This window comes from Ostrea edulis, chromosome 6 (assembly GCF_947568905.1).
Source record: "Ostrea edulis chromosome 6, xbOstEdul1.1, whole genome shotgun sequence".
NCBI classification, from domain to species: domain Eukaryota; kingdom Metazoa; phylum Mollusca; class Bivalvia; order Ostreida; family Ostreidae; genus Ostrea; species Ostrea edulis.
In genome coordinates, this window is record NC_079169.1 from 14085992 (window position 1) to 14103674 (window position 17683).

The 17683-nt window shown below is 35.2% G+C and overlaps 1 protein-coding gene across 1 annotated transcript; it reads left to right on the top strand.

The window, feature by feature from the left end:
- The first annotated feature begins 742 nt into the window (after nucleotides 1-742).
- LOC125646206 (uncharacterized) lies at nucleotides 743-17611 on the top strand. The gene is made up of 4 exons (XM_048872388.2): nucleotides 743-898; nucleotides 1003-1110; nucleotides 5673-5799; nucleotides 14515-17611. Exons 2-4 carry the CDS (start codon nucleotides 1069-1071, stop codon nucleotides 14706-14708), a joined length of 363 nt encoding a protein of 120 aa, XP_048728345.1. The 5' UTR covers nucleotides 743-898; nucleotides 1003-1068; the 3' UTR covers nucleotides 14709-17611.
- The last annotated feature ends 72 nt before the right edge of the window (nucleotides 17612-17683 follow it).

Here is a 17683-nt window from a genome sequence, read left to right on the forward strand (position 1 = left end):
ACCCTTTGCTTGTATACATAGCATCTTAGGGAGATCTTGACACAGCTTTTATACATGAAAATGTTTATATAGTTTATTTACTACTTGTTTTCATAGTCCTAATCATACACAAACCTAATATTTGCAATTAAATTGAAAAAAAACACCCCACCTAATTTAAAGGTTACTTCCAATAGGCTGGGGGCCGCCTATGATGCAAAATCCTGCATTCTGAGCATTTCCTGGCACTTCTTTTTCACTTTCAAAAACAAAGCTTTTATTTTAGTGTTCATCTATATATACATATTTTAAGAATTCTGACGTGATACTTGTATCAGACTAAAATATCATAAAATTACATGTAGCATATGAGCACTTGCAGGAATCCCCATCTCATCTAAATTGATTAACTTAAATTTGATATCCTATAATTTATGAATTTTTTTGAAAATACTACTCCTTAGTGTTTCAAGAAATCAGATACGAAATCTTTATTCTCTTTAGAGAAGTGGACAGGCATATGCCTGTCCAATCTGGTCAAACATATTTCTTGTGATGCCGACTTCTAAAAGCTTTATGTATGATTAAAAAAAACCACGGGACAAACTAGAGGATATTCATGATGCGTATATTCCGTTACGCTACAAAGTTCTCCAACATCATTACTCGTAGGGGAAGACTTGACACTGTACGGAGTTTGATTTATGATGAAATACACTATACTTAGAATCTGTAATGTAAAACAGACTATGACGAATGGTTATCTATTATATCATCCAATGAAATTTTGGCTCTCATAACACTGTGTGGACCTACTTTTCAGCTGAGTAAACAACGTGGCAGGTAGGCCTAGCCAAATGGCAGCAGACGCTGGTAACCAGAGTTTTTATTGACATCTTCTTTCCCACTAACTTGTCAGGTAAGTTGAAATATAAATGATATAGAATTGAGAGCTTCACACTATAAACAATCGTATTTCTTGAACACGATGCATTTACAGGCTCTTTCGTTAACTTTTCTTAGAAACGACGCATTATCTTCAGCATCCATTGTTGACGTTTTGGCGCTCCGACTTTTTACCGGGCTAAAATGTCTGCACTTATTCAAACCCTTCAGCAATGTGTGTTCAAGGTGAGTACATAGTGTCTGGGGGTTGTTGTATTATAGATTTATGTGCTGTATCGGTGTATCACTGTATTTTTCAGTGTTCCGATGTCCAGTTTTAAACATGCATGTTTTAAAGTATTCTCAGCGAGATCATTTGGACTGACGAGGCTTCAAATATCCAGCCTTGGCGAATCTCATTGAGATTAGGTATAAAGAGGTTCGCATGCACCTGAGTTTTGTAGTATTGTCATTTGGGGGATGGGGGTATATTATTTGATAGGTGTACGTTGAAGGAGAATATATTATGAGATTAAAAAGATAAACATGGGTCATATAGTGCTGTTAAACTTGGATCTTTTTGCACCCTCCCCCCTTTTTTATACACACAATTTATTTACTTCAACTCGATTTATTTGTTGTCAATTGATACAACATAAGCAACACCATTCAATCAATTAAAGAATCCTTCTGATGCAGTCCTTTCCAAACCCTTTCAAATTTGGGATTGACAATCAGTCAAGTTCTATTGTAAAGGGGTCATATTTCAGAGCCTTTGGGTAAATAATTAACCTGCCTTACCTACATGCTTGGTGGACTAGAAATACTAAGTTCAGTTTCTTTAAAGAATGAATGTATACTTTCTACTACATATCTCTGAAGTTCTATCAATAAGCTGTTGTGTACGTGAGTATGTATGTACCCTCTCCCTCTATATAAATACACCATGTGTGCAACAACTCTGACCCCTTCACCGATTCAGAGCTGACGTTTTACGATATACATCTATTAGTATGTAATGACAATTGGGAAACAAACAAAGAGGCTTACAGGTACATTACTCAGTACAGGAGTTAGCAATTTTATCATTAAGGTACTCGTGAAGCTCACTGGGTAGGATTCATGCCCGTTTCTCATTTATTTTCACTTTATTGATAAAATTGCTGACTTGATCCGGTTTATTCATACTACTCTCCATAAAGACTTGCATGAATATTGTAAGTACAGTGCTCCCTTGATATATTGCCAATGTTTGTTCAAGACAAATTTGGACAATAAAGTGGGGATCACAATGTAACGAATTCACAATTATGGACAATTCACTGAGCAATCAGAAGAAATTCAATACCATAAAGTTATTTGGACCCCATTCTGTATAAACATCTAAATCATCCAATGAGTTTAATTCCCCAATTATTAGTAATTAACCTGGCCACCTGAATACATTGTTCGAACTGTCACACTTCACAGCATTACTATCTAAGTATAGGTTTGATTACTGATGGGTGTTAGGTAATTGACATTATTATGGAGGGTAAACCCTATATAAGATTTGACCATTTGTTTGAAAATCAGTGGTATGTGGCTTTATGTGGAGTTGGCATTATAATGAGGGTGTTAACAGGGGATGGAAGGGGGGGGGGGGGGAGGGGGGGGGCAATATATCGAGGGACCACTGTATATGATTGAAATAATGAGAAAATGCAGCTTGTTTGCTACCAACTACAGCTTTGTAATGGATTACTGTACCAATGAAAATGATAATTCTTATTTTATTTATAAAAGTCCACAAACAGAAAATTAGCTAACTTAATTTTGACGAAGAATTTCAATAGAAGACTTACTTATACAAAGAGAATTTCAAGACTTAATTTCACAAAAAATTTCTGTAGAAGGCTCTCTCGTGTAAACACCCGCATGTCTTCAGAAGTTTGACAGATCTGTCTACTTGGGTATACATTGAGCAATGAACTAAAGAAGTCTGCAAAGTCAGGGAAAAGCTCTGTCATTAATTTATGATAGTATTATGAGAGAGTGAGAGAGAGACAGTCATAACAAAATTAAAAACAACTCAATCCCAAAATCTGACATTAAATTTGACAGCATGTAGAAACCATGCATTATTCTCTGCCACTGTGAAATAGGAAAGAGGTGTAAACGTTCAGAATTGTGGACATGTTTGCTTTACCTATACAAAGCTCAATTAAAGTAAAACAATTTATTTTCAATTATAAATCTTTGTTTTAACCAATTTTTAAATAAATCACAATCATGAAAAACGTTTTATGATTTATCATTTATGAACCCATTTCATATGTATAAACACATCAACTTTTCATAACTGATAGAATGTTAAATGTATTCTATTAATCAGTCAGTAAATTATACCTTTGAACTGTAAAGTTAGCAATGTTTGGATTGTCTTAATCAGTGTATGAAAGTTGTAAATGTTTTTAAAGAGACACTACAGCTCATTTTCCACATTTTACTAAAGTGCTTTTAAAAACATGTATTAATAAAATGATAAAAATCATATCGATACTGACAATTTTGAACAATTGAATGCATCAATTTGCTCTAAACTGCGCTTTGAAGATCATCCGGAATTCAAAGGTTTCTTCATGCTGACTCGGACTTTTGAATGGTTATTTACATCATGTGGTTTTGAATGACAGCGAAGGTGTTGTGTAAGAAATTATTTAAATTCTCCGTCAAAGGGGTCCACACTCACCTTTCAAGTATAAAATTATTCCCTGCTCATTATAATAAGAAATAATTATATAAATCATTATTTCAACAGAAACCCTCCCATGTTCCTATTGACCGATGTTTTTACAACTAGTTAACGCGTGTCGTGTTCAGATAAAAATAACACTTACTTTTAAAGCAGTGTCTTTGCGGCTAGTCCCAGTGGCAGATTTAGGGGGGCCAGGATCCCCCTCCCTTTTTTCGCCACAAATTGTGAGTGAAACTCCAAATTTAGCACCCAGAAATGCTGATTACTTTGGCTGATATTGGACTTTCACATCCCCCCTTCGGAAATCCTAGATCCGCCACTGAGTTACAATCGTTTCTCTTAGCTCTTTGTTTTCCAACGGTCATACTGATCCAAAGGTCAATTTTATTTCACGTATGAGTTTTATCTCATTTTATTTTTACCTCTTTTCTCACAGAATCTCTCAAAATTCTGGATCTATCCACTAGTTTCTACTTTCTCCCACTGGACGACATGATGCACTGTTTACTGTCTATGCGCATGCGTCTGAAGAACGAAGGAGACTTGATATTTTTTGTATAGGCCATCAAAAAGTATTAATTTTTATGTTAAAACAAGAATTTTAAACTTTAGATAAGTGTTATTTTCGCAAAGTTCATACATTCAACAATGCAACAAAAATTGAGAAAGCCCTGAGAAAATTGTCATTTCATGATTTTTGCGCAAAATGAGCTGTAGTGTCTCTTTAAGAAACATTTCAAGACAAACATGCTATACTGAACTGCTTATGAGGAAATTGTTTACTATTAGAACCTCTAAAATATTCATTTGCCCTCTCAGTAAAGATGATCATCTGTGTGTTGGGCAATACACGGATCAACCCTTAACGCAAGTTATGTCCCTTGTCTGCCATCTTGTTAATTTCAAAAATGTAGCCCTATCCAATTTTTTTCTTCTGATGTCTTCCCCCCTCCCAAAAAAAATTTGGAGAGGGCTAAATTATTGCAGCTACCATCTTGTGGTTAAAAAAAAAACCAAACATATTTTCTAATGTTGGCCTTGGTTATTTTCTGATCTGTAGGTTTGACTTTTTTTTTTCATTTAAAAATTGCAGTCAACTAAAATAATGCCCCAGGGTGTGGTAACTCATTAACTTCAATTTATGAAAAACTTAATAATTACATGTAGCTATAATTCACAATGGTAACGTCTTTCAGTTGGTAGGGTAAAGAAGGAAAACTTAATTTTTCACTGATTGACCTTTGGCTGACCCTGCAAAGGGACATAACTAATGGTGAAGTGTTGATACGTGCATGGGATTTGTCAGTCCCATAAATAATTAATTTCTAAAGTATTGTATAATGTAATTAGCATGTATACAAAGTAAATTTTAGTTTATTAGAATTTTAAAGTCTTGAAATGATGTACCATAGTGCTGATTCCTAATTATTCAATTGAATTATGACCCTCGTGATCATGATGGAGCCAGAGTAGGGTTGCAAACTTTTGTATCTGTCTGTTGAAAGTCCTTTGAATAGCAGAAGCTTTACCTACAGTAAAGTACTTTAAAACTGATATATGTTAGTATCTTAATGGTCAAACTGGACATAAGAAGATATCTTGAGAATCCTTTGCTTGGCAGACATCAAACTTATACAGAGTTGATATATAAGGAGTTGATAATCCCTATCAATTTTGAGGTCACATGGTCAAAGGTGAAGGGTCAATCCAATCTGGACACAGGAAGATACATGTATCTGGAATTGTTTTGACACTTGATGCATGTGTATATCCCATTTCAATTTTTCACCATAGGGAAAATACATGTTTCTAAAACATGTCTTGTTTTCCAAAGTTCATATTACACAAGTGGATTTCCCTTATAAATACATATTTGTGTTGTTGTTGAAGCAAGTGGACCAAATTAAGTTCATGTATGAGGAACTCTTTAAAAAAAAACTTCTCAGTTACATGTATAATTAAGGAAGTATGTAAAGAAAATGTTACCTCGTTCATTAGTAAATGGCAAACACCAATAATGAATAGCAAGCACTTATTAAAGTTTATTGTCATCTCTCAATCATCTATTTAGAGTCCTGTCCCTGAGCCAGGGGTTATAAAAGATGAGGAGGAGGATTCAAGTCAAGAAACTTTGAAGCCTGAAGAATTCAAACAAAATGCTTACACCCAGTGTGATAAAAAGACAGATGAGGTTGCAGGTCAGTGCTTTATATATACATTTACATTCAGTAGATTTTTAGATCACCTGAGTCATTCAGTTAACATTATACATTTATTGCATGAATATTCAGGAGATATGAAGACTTATTCACCCAAGAAAAATCATATTCCCCGAGGGCAATGCCCGAGGGGAATATGATTTTTCTTGGGTGAATAAATCTTCATATTTCCTGAATATTCATGTAATAAATTGTTTATTATACCAAAACAAAGCAAGACTACAAAAATGCATTTGAAATTGGAGTCTGCTCATCTATACATTGTATGTAGCTGAGATCGCCCTAACGGTAACACTGTGCCGTCAACGTATTAGCAGGTACAAACAACGAAATATAGTGATATGATAACCAGTTTTTAGCTCACCTGAGCTGAAAGCTCAAGTGAGCTTTTCTGATCGCTTTTTGTCCGTCGTCCGTCCGTCTGTCTGTCCATTTGTCTGTTAAACTTTTCACATTTTCGACTTCTTCTCCAGAACCACTGGGCCAATTTCAACCACACATGGCCAAAAGCATCCTTGGGTGAAGGGCTTTCAAGTTTGTTCAAATGAAGGGCCATGTCCCTTTCAAAGGGAAGATAATCACAAAAATGCAAAAATAGGGTGGGGTCATTTAAAAATCTTCTTCTCAAGAACCACTGGGCCAGAAGAGCTGAAATTTACCTGAAAGCTGCAGATTTAAGTTTGTTCAAATCATGGCCCTCGGTGGTAGGATGGGGCCACAAGGGTGGATCAAAGTTTTACATACAAATATATAGGGAAAAACTTTAAAAATCTTCTTCTCAAGAATCACTAAGCCAGAAAAGCTGAAATTTACATGAAAGTTTCCTGACATAATGCAGATTCAAGTTTGTTCAAATCATGGGCCCCTGGGGTTGGATGGGGCCACAATAGGGGATCAAAGTTTTACATACAAATATATAGGAAAAATCTTCTTCTCAAGAACCACTGAGCCAGAAAAGCTGATTTTTACATGAAAACTTTCTGACATAGTGCAGATTCAAGTTTGTGCAAATCATGGCCCCCGGGGATAGGATGGGGCCCCAAGGGGGGATCAAAGTTTTGCACACAAATATATAGGGAAAAACTTTAAAAAATCTTCTTCTCAAGAACCACAAAGCCAGAAAAGCTGAGATTTACATGAAAGCTTCCTGACATAATGCAGATTCAAGTTTGTTCAAATCATGGGCTCCAGGGGTTGATGGCTACAATAAGGGATCAAAGTTTTACATACAAATATATAGGAAAAATCTTCTTCTCAAGAACCACTGAGCCAGAAAAGCTAATTTTTACATGAAAACTTTCTGACATAGTGCAGATTCAAGTTTGTTCAAATCATGGCCCCCGGGGGTAGGATGGGACCACAAGGGGGGATCAAAGTTTTACATACAAATGTGTAGTTAAAATCTTTTTCTCAATAACCACTGAGTCAGAAAAGCTGATATTTACAAGAAAACTTTCTGACATAGTGCAGATTCAAGTTTGTTCAAATCATGGCCCCCGGGGGGTAGGATGGGGCCACAAGTGGGGGAGGGGGGTTGGTTCAAAGTTTTACATACAAATATAGGAAAAAGCTTTAAAAATCTTCTTCTCAAGAACCATTGGGCCAAAGAAATTGACATTTACATGAAAGCTTTCAGACATAGTGTAGATTCAAGTTTGCAAAGGGTAGTTTGGGCCATAATAGGGACTGAAGTTTTACATGCAAATATATATGGAAAGTCTTCTGATATGGGCCAAGGTGACTCAGGTGAGCGATGTGGCCCATGGGCCTCTTGTTGTATTTCCATTCTCTTTGAATGCTGATTACTTGATTGTATTTGTATCAACCAAAACCAGGCGATTTCAAAACTATATATTAGAGACCCGCATATTTTGTGCCTTACGAACTATGAAAGTAGAATGACTCAGACTTATTGTGACGTCATAATACACTTCGTCTACCTTGATATATATTTATGGAAAATGCACGAGACTGCCCAAGGGGTGAAATATGATAGGGAGATATGATGTTTGAGAGGGAGATATGAAGTTTTGTCATCCCTGGCACGTGACTGTCTAGACCAATCAGATTATGCATTGCATAGAATTCTCATACTGAGGACAGGTATGATAAACTGCTTTTGGTTTGTGTCCGTCGTCGTACATCTTCAGTAACTGTTAAAGTAGTTCACACCCGAGATTTGGAGTTATGTCAATTCTTTGGGAAATGTATTTTTGATTTCTACATTGAAGGAGAATTAGGAAATTAAAAAGGAAAACAGGGGTTACAATGCTTGTTATTGAGCTAGTGTTCTATACAGGACCTTTTTGCACTTAAAAGTGACTCAAGATTTATTAAATTAAACTTGATTTGTCTGTTGGTGTCAACACAACATAAATCAATCAATACATAAAATAGATACATTATTTACATTATGGGTGCCACCAAGTAACTGAAAAATTGTTGAGTGTGGCGGAAAACATCAACCAATCAATCAATTATGTCTTCTAACAATACAGATAAAAAAATATTTTAATACCAGTGATGGCATTAAATAATGACCTTTATGCACTAAGGCTTGATATACAAAAAAAGTCATGATATCAAATTTGAGAGTTTAAAAGGACATATTAGGAGTAATATCAATTTCTTAAATTTTACATAATTTTCAAGGTCTCATCTTAAAATCTGAAATGAAACTAAAAAAGTGGAGGTTAGAAATCAAATTTTCAAATTATTGCCGAAAATACTGTCGGAATATTTAAACAAAATTTTGAGTAAATTAATTAACACTTTTTTAAGAATCTGTGTTCAATTTGGAAAAATGTATCAACCAAAGTAATAAATTACAACATTTGAACTAATTTCAAGTCTCAACTACTTGTAGTATAAATTATAAAACTGAAATACACATATAGGAGTATAGAAATAGAAGATATATGATTGCGCCCATGACAAAAGGTCCTTATGGCTTATTTAAGAGAACAAAGAAATAACGTCACAAAGATTTGACGTTACGTAGGCCTAGAGCGCCATACGTAAAGATGCATATGTACACGCACATGATTCAAAACCACGTGTTAGATTTAATCATATTTATAAGATATGCACGCTTTAAACCAAACCAAAAAGACAATTTGGAAACAATAGGTTTGAATGAAATATTGATAGAATTTATGATATTTAATTTTAAGAATCTGAATGTTCTGCGACGGTTTCTTTCGGCAGCGGACCGGCAAAAATAAAACATGTAGGTAACAGCAGATATTGCAGCGCAATTCCATGAAGGTTCATCTAAGATTGTGTTTATTTCTTTGAACAATTAATCCTGAATGAGTCTGAGGTAAAAAAAAAAAAAAAAATTCATAATTTTCAATACAAAAGTTTAATCCACTTTCTAAAAATTTATGATCCGCCTCGGCTGCGGCAATGTGTACACTGTCAAGTCGATGTTGAACAAACAATTTGTGATACATCCCCAATTTATTAGGTTATACCCTATCATAATTCCTTATTTGTTATACATAATTTACAGAGTAGTAAAAAGTCATGAAAAACTTGAATATTTTTGGGTTTAGAAGATTCTGTATGAAAAATTTGCGCGTCTGGTAATTCTATTTATAAATACAAGAGAGATAACTCTTTGACAATAACTTAGTTACTGAGGTACCCCAAAGGAAAATGAAAGGTGAAGATAACAATCATCGAACAGTGATAAATCTCATAAATCCCGTAAGCAATTAAATAGATAGGCCTAGTTGGGCAAACACGGACCCCTGGACACTGAATTGATGTGTTAATTTAACCAAATATGAAAAGTTCACTTGCTAGTCACATGTTTATTAAACAATTATTAGCAGATGCAAATATATCACATTAGCCAGTGGCGGATTTAATGGGGGCGCAGCCGGCGCGCGCCCCCACTAAAATTTTCAAATTTAAGGTAAATAGTTTAGAAAAAATGTAAACGATAAAAGAAGCAATAACATCTTCCACTTTCGGAGAAATGAATGACCAAATCTTTTGATTTATTAAATTACTTTTATTGGGAGAACTTCATTTTTTCTTTAAAAAAAAAAAACCCCTAAAATTTGCGTCATTTTATTAATTTCGCCCGATCAAAAAATGACAAAAAAATAGTGAAAAGGACTACATATATGAGACATATTTCACGCCTCTAAAAACTGTAAAATCCAGGAGCTTCCGGGGGCTCGCCCCCTGAGCTCCCATCAAGGTCGCCCTGGACCCATTAGGGGCCTCAAGACGGCCCCACACCCCCTGTCTAAAAAAAGTTAGCCCCCTTTTACCGCGATTCCTGGATCCGACCCTGTTAGCAGATTTGAAGTCAGATTGTGCAATCTTTGTAACATATATTTAGGATTTATATCTCTTTCCGGTCTTATAAATTCATTTGAAGCCGACATTAAGGGTTTTCGGAAGACGAATAAGTTATTAACACATTTACAGTCATTGGTCTTTTGACGGTTTCTGACACATTTTAGGCCTATAATTTTCTTTCCAAAGGGGGGGGGGGGCAGCTAGCGGGAATGTTCGGGAAAAAAGAAATTTAAAGAACGCAGAGGAATTTTGAATAATTATTGACAAGCAAGCAAAATAATAAAAAAATTAAATCATATTTTTTTTTAAAAACCCACCCAAATGCATGGGTATAAGAATTGAAACCTAAATCGTGTTATCATTCCCTAACTTCGAATGCAAAATATTTGGGGTAAGTAAAAACAAAGAAAAGATTAACTTATCAAAAAATAGGACACCTTCCCCTCCCTACCTCCACCCTGGTTCTACGTGGCTAGTTTTTAGAGTATAATTCAGGAAGCATTGATTTAAGATATCGAAAACAAATACTCACTGAAAATAGAGAAATTGATTTTTTGAAGAAAAAAAGACAACTACAAAAAAGAAAAATAATGATAAAACACAACCAAAAAAAAAAAGAAGAAAAAAATAGAAAGAAAAGAAAAGAAAAAAATGATTTTGATACTCCTTTAATATTTACCCCCTTTGAAGACTGTTGACAATGCATTGACTATCAACGATATCGATAATAAAACATACTTTGGCAATATTTTTCTCATTTGTAAGACTGTCTTCGTGTGCTACTTGTTTGTTAGACTGTGTATGTCGGTCAAGTTTCATTAGGTGGGGTTTTGTTCTTTGTTTTTTTTTTTTGGGGGGGGGTGTCCTAGTTGTTTTCTGCACCAGAGTGGTTTGTTAAAGAATGTTTAATTACCCGTGTGTGTCAGAGTGTTTAATTACTCATGTGCGTCAGAGTGTTTAATTACCCGTGTGTGTCAAGGTGTTTAATTACCCGTGTGTGTCATAGTGTTTAATTGCCCGTGTGTGTCAGAGTGTTTAATTGCCCGTGTGTCAGAGTGTTTAATTGCCCGTGTGTGTCAGAGTGTTTAATTACATGTACCAGTATGCGTCAGGGTGTTTAATTATCTGACGTGTGTGTCAGAGTGTTTGATTACATGTACCAGTATGCGTCAGGATGCTTAATTATCTGTGGGTGTTTAATTATCTGACGTGTGTGTCAGAGTGTTTGATTACATGTACCAGTATGCGTCAGGATGTTTAATTATCTGTGTGTGTCAGAGTATTTAATTGCCCATGTGTCACTCAGGGTGTTTAATTGACCGTGTGTGTCAGAGGGTTTGTTTTTTAGAGTGTTTAATTGACCGTGTGTAAATAAAAGTGCTCACTAGAGAGTGCATCGGTGAGGTGTTCACTTCATAAGCTAAAATCCAAGAAGCTAGAGTGAATAAAGCGATATGTTTTACAAATGTTTTAAGTACCATGTAGTGAATTTCTTACAAAAATATCAGGATATTTAAAAGTGTTCAGTTGTAGGTGAGAAGTTATAATGTGTTCATTTGGTACATTTTACATGTTAATGTATGTTGTGTCTGCGTGTGAGAGAGAGAGAGAGAGAGAGAGAGAGAGAGAGAGAGAGATGTGCATGTTTTTTTCCACTTGACCCCTAAGGGTAGATGTCGTAAGTTTTCTCTCTGTTGCATGGCTTTCTGCATGCTGCACGATTTCCGTGGGTTTGGGCAAATTCGATTACTTTTAACTTTACTTTCGCAGTAAACGAGTGACGTAATTTACCCATCTTAAATGCAGTTATGTTTGAATTCCCCGTTTCACTACCATTTAATTTTTTCTTTACAGACAGAGCATTAATTGTTTACGGCACCAATTAAACTTTTGGCTTTGATTATCATCATTTTGATAATTACCGAGTGGGGTTGATACATGTATACTGCACCTTTGTACATCATTTTTCGCAGCTTCGGTAGTTTGTCAATTACAACACATTGAATGCCCATTCAATATTTTGAATTTATGTATATAACGTCGGCTATATGATTTGAAGTTTAAACGAAGAAAATATATAGTTTGTTAAATTTTTAATAGAAATGCTACAAAATCTCGTGCTTTACTGAAATCTACATTTCTCCCAGAAGATACTCAGTGAAGATTACCGCTATAAGGCATGATTGCCATTTCTTAAAATGTAGCTCCGCTGTATTGAGGACTTACATTATTTCCACATAGAATTCTAGTGAAATTAATCGCAAATAATAAAATCAAGATTGGTAAGAATTTTTGCCGCGTATTATACACACGAGCTGCGATTCTTCCTCAATTCTCAGACTCAAAAAGGGGGTGCGTATCAAATAGCAATGCGTATTTTATTCGGCAAAATACGGTATATTTCATGGGTTTTTTTTTTTTTTAAACTAAAACAGTGAAAAGCTAATTTTCCTTAAAGTCGTGAGTATCACATGGAAGTGGTGAAATTTATTTCCATTTAAACCCATTAAAAGTGCCTAAACATTTGAGCTTCTTTTTTTCACACAATACACACACAAACAATTAAGGAAATGAAATTAAGACTTAAAACACCTTGTTTATTTCAGATTAAATGTTGTTCTATGTAATGACGCCAAGAACGTCATGACGTTACGCTGATGCTATAGAATATATAAGTGCTTCAAACGCAGAAAAATACGTCTTAGAAGTGAAAGAGGGCTATAAAATTACATATTTTGAATCATCTACCTATTATCTATCAGAATCTGCTAAAAAGTGAAAATGGGTAAAAATTGCCATAAGGGCCCTTTTGTCATGGGCGCAATCATATTGGATGAAACAGAAACTGTAATATCATGCAGATTTAGAACTTTTTGATTAATCAATCCTTCCTCCACAAAATATAGTCCCCGTCTAACCCTTTCAAAATTTGAATTGACACAATTTTTAGCCGAGTTGCAAAAAAGTTGAACTCAGCTATTGGTTTGGTGATGCGGGTGGGCGGTTGGGCGTCAACAATTGGTTTCCGGATGATAACTCGAAAAGTTTTCATTCTAATCAAATGAAACTTTGATATATTGTTGGGTACCAGGTAAGGAAGACCCCTATTGATTTTGGAGAAAATAGGTCAAAGGTCAAGGTCACAGTGACCGAATATAGAATGAAAATTTCAGAAATATTTGGTTTCTGGATGATAACTCAGAAAGTTTAAATCCGAATCAAATGATACTTAAAGATATTCTTATGTACCAGGTAAGGAAGACTCCTATTGAATTAGGAGAAAATAGGTCGAAGGTCAAGGTCACTGACCGAAAATAGATTAAAAATTCCAAATAAATTTAGTTTCCGGAGGATAACTCAAATTTTTTTTAATTTTAATCAAATGAAACTTGGTTATATTGTTGGATACCAGCAAAGCAAGGCCCCTATTGATTTTGGAGAAAAAAGTCAAGGTCACAGTGACCGAAAATAGAAAACTTCAGACAAATATGGTTTCTGGACATGTAACTTGAAAAGTTTAAAACTGAAATTAGTTCTTCACAATTATAAATATGCCACATCATTCCTGACTTTACAATGTATCCCATGCAACTCGGCTCATGCACCCCTGGGTGCATATATTGATTTTTTTCAACTGGCCAGGGTTCAGAAATAGATGTGTAATATGTTTGCACCAATGGGATCAATATTGAACCAGTAAATACTTAATTGTAGTATCCTGAGCGGTTGTGCTCAAAAGCTCAGGAGCTAACTTCCTTAACATTTGAACATGATTTTTAACTTCTTTATAACTAACATTCCAATTATTTTCAGATTTGATATGAAGTGACTTTGGGACAAGGGGGACATGAATTGTAAATATTAGGACCTCTGCACATCTGGGACGTAAGGGGAGGGGACAAAACTGCCAAAAATTTGTCAGTTTTCAAAAACCTTCTTTACAACTGCACGTCTGTTAGAAAAACTAAATGCATAATCTGACATGTAGAATAGGAAGACCTCTACCAAAATTGTAAATTTCACAGTTCTCGGGGTGGAGGTTCACAAAAGACTCTGTACACCTTCTGTGTGATTTTATAAGAATCAGCATACATTTGTCAGTTTTCAAAAACCTTCTTTACAACTGCATGTCTGTTAGAAAAAACTAAATGCATAATCTGACATGTAGAATAGGAAGACCTCTACCAAAATTGTAAATTTCACAGTTCTCGGGGTGGAGGTTCACAAAAGACTCTGTACACTTTCTGTGTGATTTTATAAGAATCAGCATACAATACCTCTAGTGAGTTTTTGTTTTGTGATACTCAGGTAAGTGTATAGATCCATGGGCCTGTTGTCTTATGAAGAGAAGTTCTTTGATGTATTTTGGAATTTCAGATGAAGGACCAACAGGCGGTCTCCTGTGGCGGATGTCCTCCGGTCTGTACAACACAGCCACTGGGGCTGTGGGGTATGGGGTAGGGAGTGTGCGCTGGGTGGCAGGGAAAACTTACGATGTAGGATCATCAGTCGTCAGTCATGTCAAAGTGCCTTCTGTATCAACACTCAAGCGCAAGGATAAGAAAGAGTGAGATGGAGTCAGAATGAGCAGGAGATTTACAGATCAGAGTACTTAATATGTGTGTTATTCATTGTTTTTGTTGAACTAGTCATTGTTATAAAACTGTTTGACGTTACCAAGTGCCATTTACAAACCAATAATAATCTTTAGTTTATTTGTACTTGTATGCTTTGATTACAATCCTTGTCTAATTATTAGTTGTTGGCCAGTACAGTGGAATGTGTCCAGATAGTGTTGATCTGTTATATAATGTTGAGGTATTTAAAGGGTACCAGTTTATATAATGTTCTGGAGTAACAAGTATTCAGTCTACTTCTGGTGGTTGTCAGGTTTCTCTTATCTTTATTTTTGTGCAATAATCAGATCGTTGTACTTGTTGTATATGTAAACTTGTGACTTTTCAGGGGGCCAAATACATCATACTGTACTATTGCAACAGCTGTCAAAGCGCAGTGAACGGTGGCATTTTAGATGCAGCAGGCAAATTTTTAAATTAATCTCTAAATGAGAATCTATTAATTGGTGATGATATTCCTCACCATCATATGATTATTAGGACTGCAATATGAACAGCTGTCAGAGAATGCAAACCTTTGCCAAAAGAATCATCTAGGTTTGCCCATAAAGCTTTCAAAAGGGTCCATTTTAACTTTAGATAAAGATTCTTCTATGACTACTATAGTATTTTTGTATATTAGAAATATCAGAAATAGTATTAAAAATAGCATAGAAGTCAGTATTTAATACAGCTAAAAATAGTCCGTATTTAATACAGCTAAAAATAGTTTGTATTTAATACAGCTTTTACAGTATCTTGCTTTGTTTGATAAATGTTAGCTTAAAGACAAGTTTCTTTCCCTGACAGAATAGTTTAGTCTATTGTCAAATTACTGTATAATTTACTGATTTTTTCCCTGACAGAATAGTCTAGTCTATTGTCAAATTACTGTATAATTTACTGATTTTTTCCCTGACAGAATAGTCTAGTATATTGTCAAATTACTGTATAATTTTCAGATTCTTTCCCTGACAGAATAGTCTAGTCTATTGTCAAATTACTGTATAATTTACTGGTGATGAACTGCTGATGTCATTAATTTGTTGGTGCATAAAGTTATACATGTATATGTTAAAAATGTATAATTATATACATGTATATGTATATATGGAATTAATGCCCTCGCCATGAAGTGGCTGGGGCTTAGAGTGTTGCCCTTCTTCGTCCTTCTGTCATAATTTAAGTTTACATTCATTATCTTCACTACAGAGGCACATTTTCAACTCTTCCACTGACACTGGAAGTGTAGATGCATCCTCTGGACCGTGTCGATACATCATGATGACATCCAGATCATGGTGTTCCTTGGTTCTGGTTGAATAATTTTTGACAGGCCCAGGAATTATAAAACTTCAAACAATTCATAGACCCCACTCTTTATCTCAGTCATTTATGGGCATTTTGAATTGAAATTTGGAATGTAAATACATCAATTAAGAATGCGCAAGTCAAAATAGTATATGGTTCGGGTTCAATAATGTTTAGCAGAGTTATGCCTCTTGGACTTGGAAAATTATTATTGTAGTAATTAAGGCTATACGGACTGTGGATATTGGCCTGGGTAGCTCAGTGGTTAGAGCACCTGACTAGTAATGCAGGGGTCCCGGGTTCGATTCCCTGTCCAGCCCCAGATGTTCTCCTCTCTCCTATATACTACATTTGGTGCCGTTGACCACCCCTGGATTTGCAGGTGAAACTCCTGCCAGGGGCCAAAAAAATCTGGGTTGTACGTGTCTTCGAGAGCAAAGACAAATTAAGGAGGGAGGAATGTAGTAATTAGGGCTATACGAACCATGGATATTGGCCTGGGTAGCACAGTGGTTAGAGCACCTGACTAGTAATGCAGGGGTCCCGGGTTGGATTCCCAGCCACATATTTTTCTTCTCTCTCTTTATAGCTTTAAACAAATTTGTTCACAGCTTCCACTCATTATCTTACTCATACATGGACATTTGGAATTGAAATTTGGGTGATAGATATGCAGCTCAAGACCTTATTTGGGTCAGTTGGATAATTTTTGACAGAGTTATGGCCCTTAGTCGGGTGCATCCATTTCACTCCAAACCATCTAGCTGTTGTTTAATTTCCAAGTGTGGTGGAGTGGGACATAGATAGCTGAGGTTATCTCCAGTAATACATGTACTAAGTGCTTATAGATCTTCTATCAATGAGATTATTCTTGTATACCTTGTAAAATCAATGCAGATTAAATCCATGTCTCAGATGGCTTTGCCAAACTTTTGCCATTTATTTTCTTGTTACCATGTCATATCATGTGAGGAGGTTCTAAATGTGTGTGAATGCAAAATATATCACATTCAATGCAGTATTTTTTTGAAAAAGACAATCAGTATTGTATTACAGTCTCTGCTTAATTTGGCATTATTTTATGTCATGTTTATTTATTTATTTGACAGCAGGTGAAAATATGAATTTGACATGTACTGTGCCATTTCAAACATTGGAAAAGTCTTCCAGAAGAATTTTTACTATATTGGGTAACCCCTTTGTTGGGTTGTGTTGTAAAACTATGTGGAACGTTATTCTATATATGCGGAGAAATGCTATACAAGTATTAATATGTACACAACTTGTCCATAAATTTAATTAGAATTAGATTTTAGATCCGCCAATTGTGTGATTGGATCAAAGCACTTAATTTCATTTTGTTTGTCCATATGATATAAATGATATATTGCTTTAGACCAAGGGTGACAAATCAGAGATCTTAGTTACCATGAAATGTTATTGAAATCCTGTGTATTCCCTAAAACTGGGATGTAACAGCTACACTCTCTTCCGCTTTTGAATTTGCAGAGCTTGTTATACATTTATTAAAGAAATTGATAACCATGTGAAAGTCTTGTTTATAAACTTTCCAGAAAAATGTGATGTGTTTGCAAAAAGGTATTCGTCCTAATGCAAAT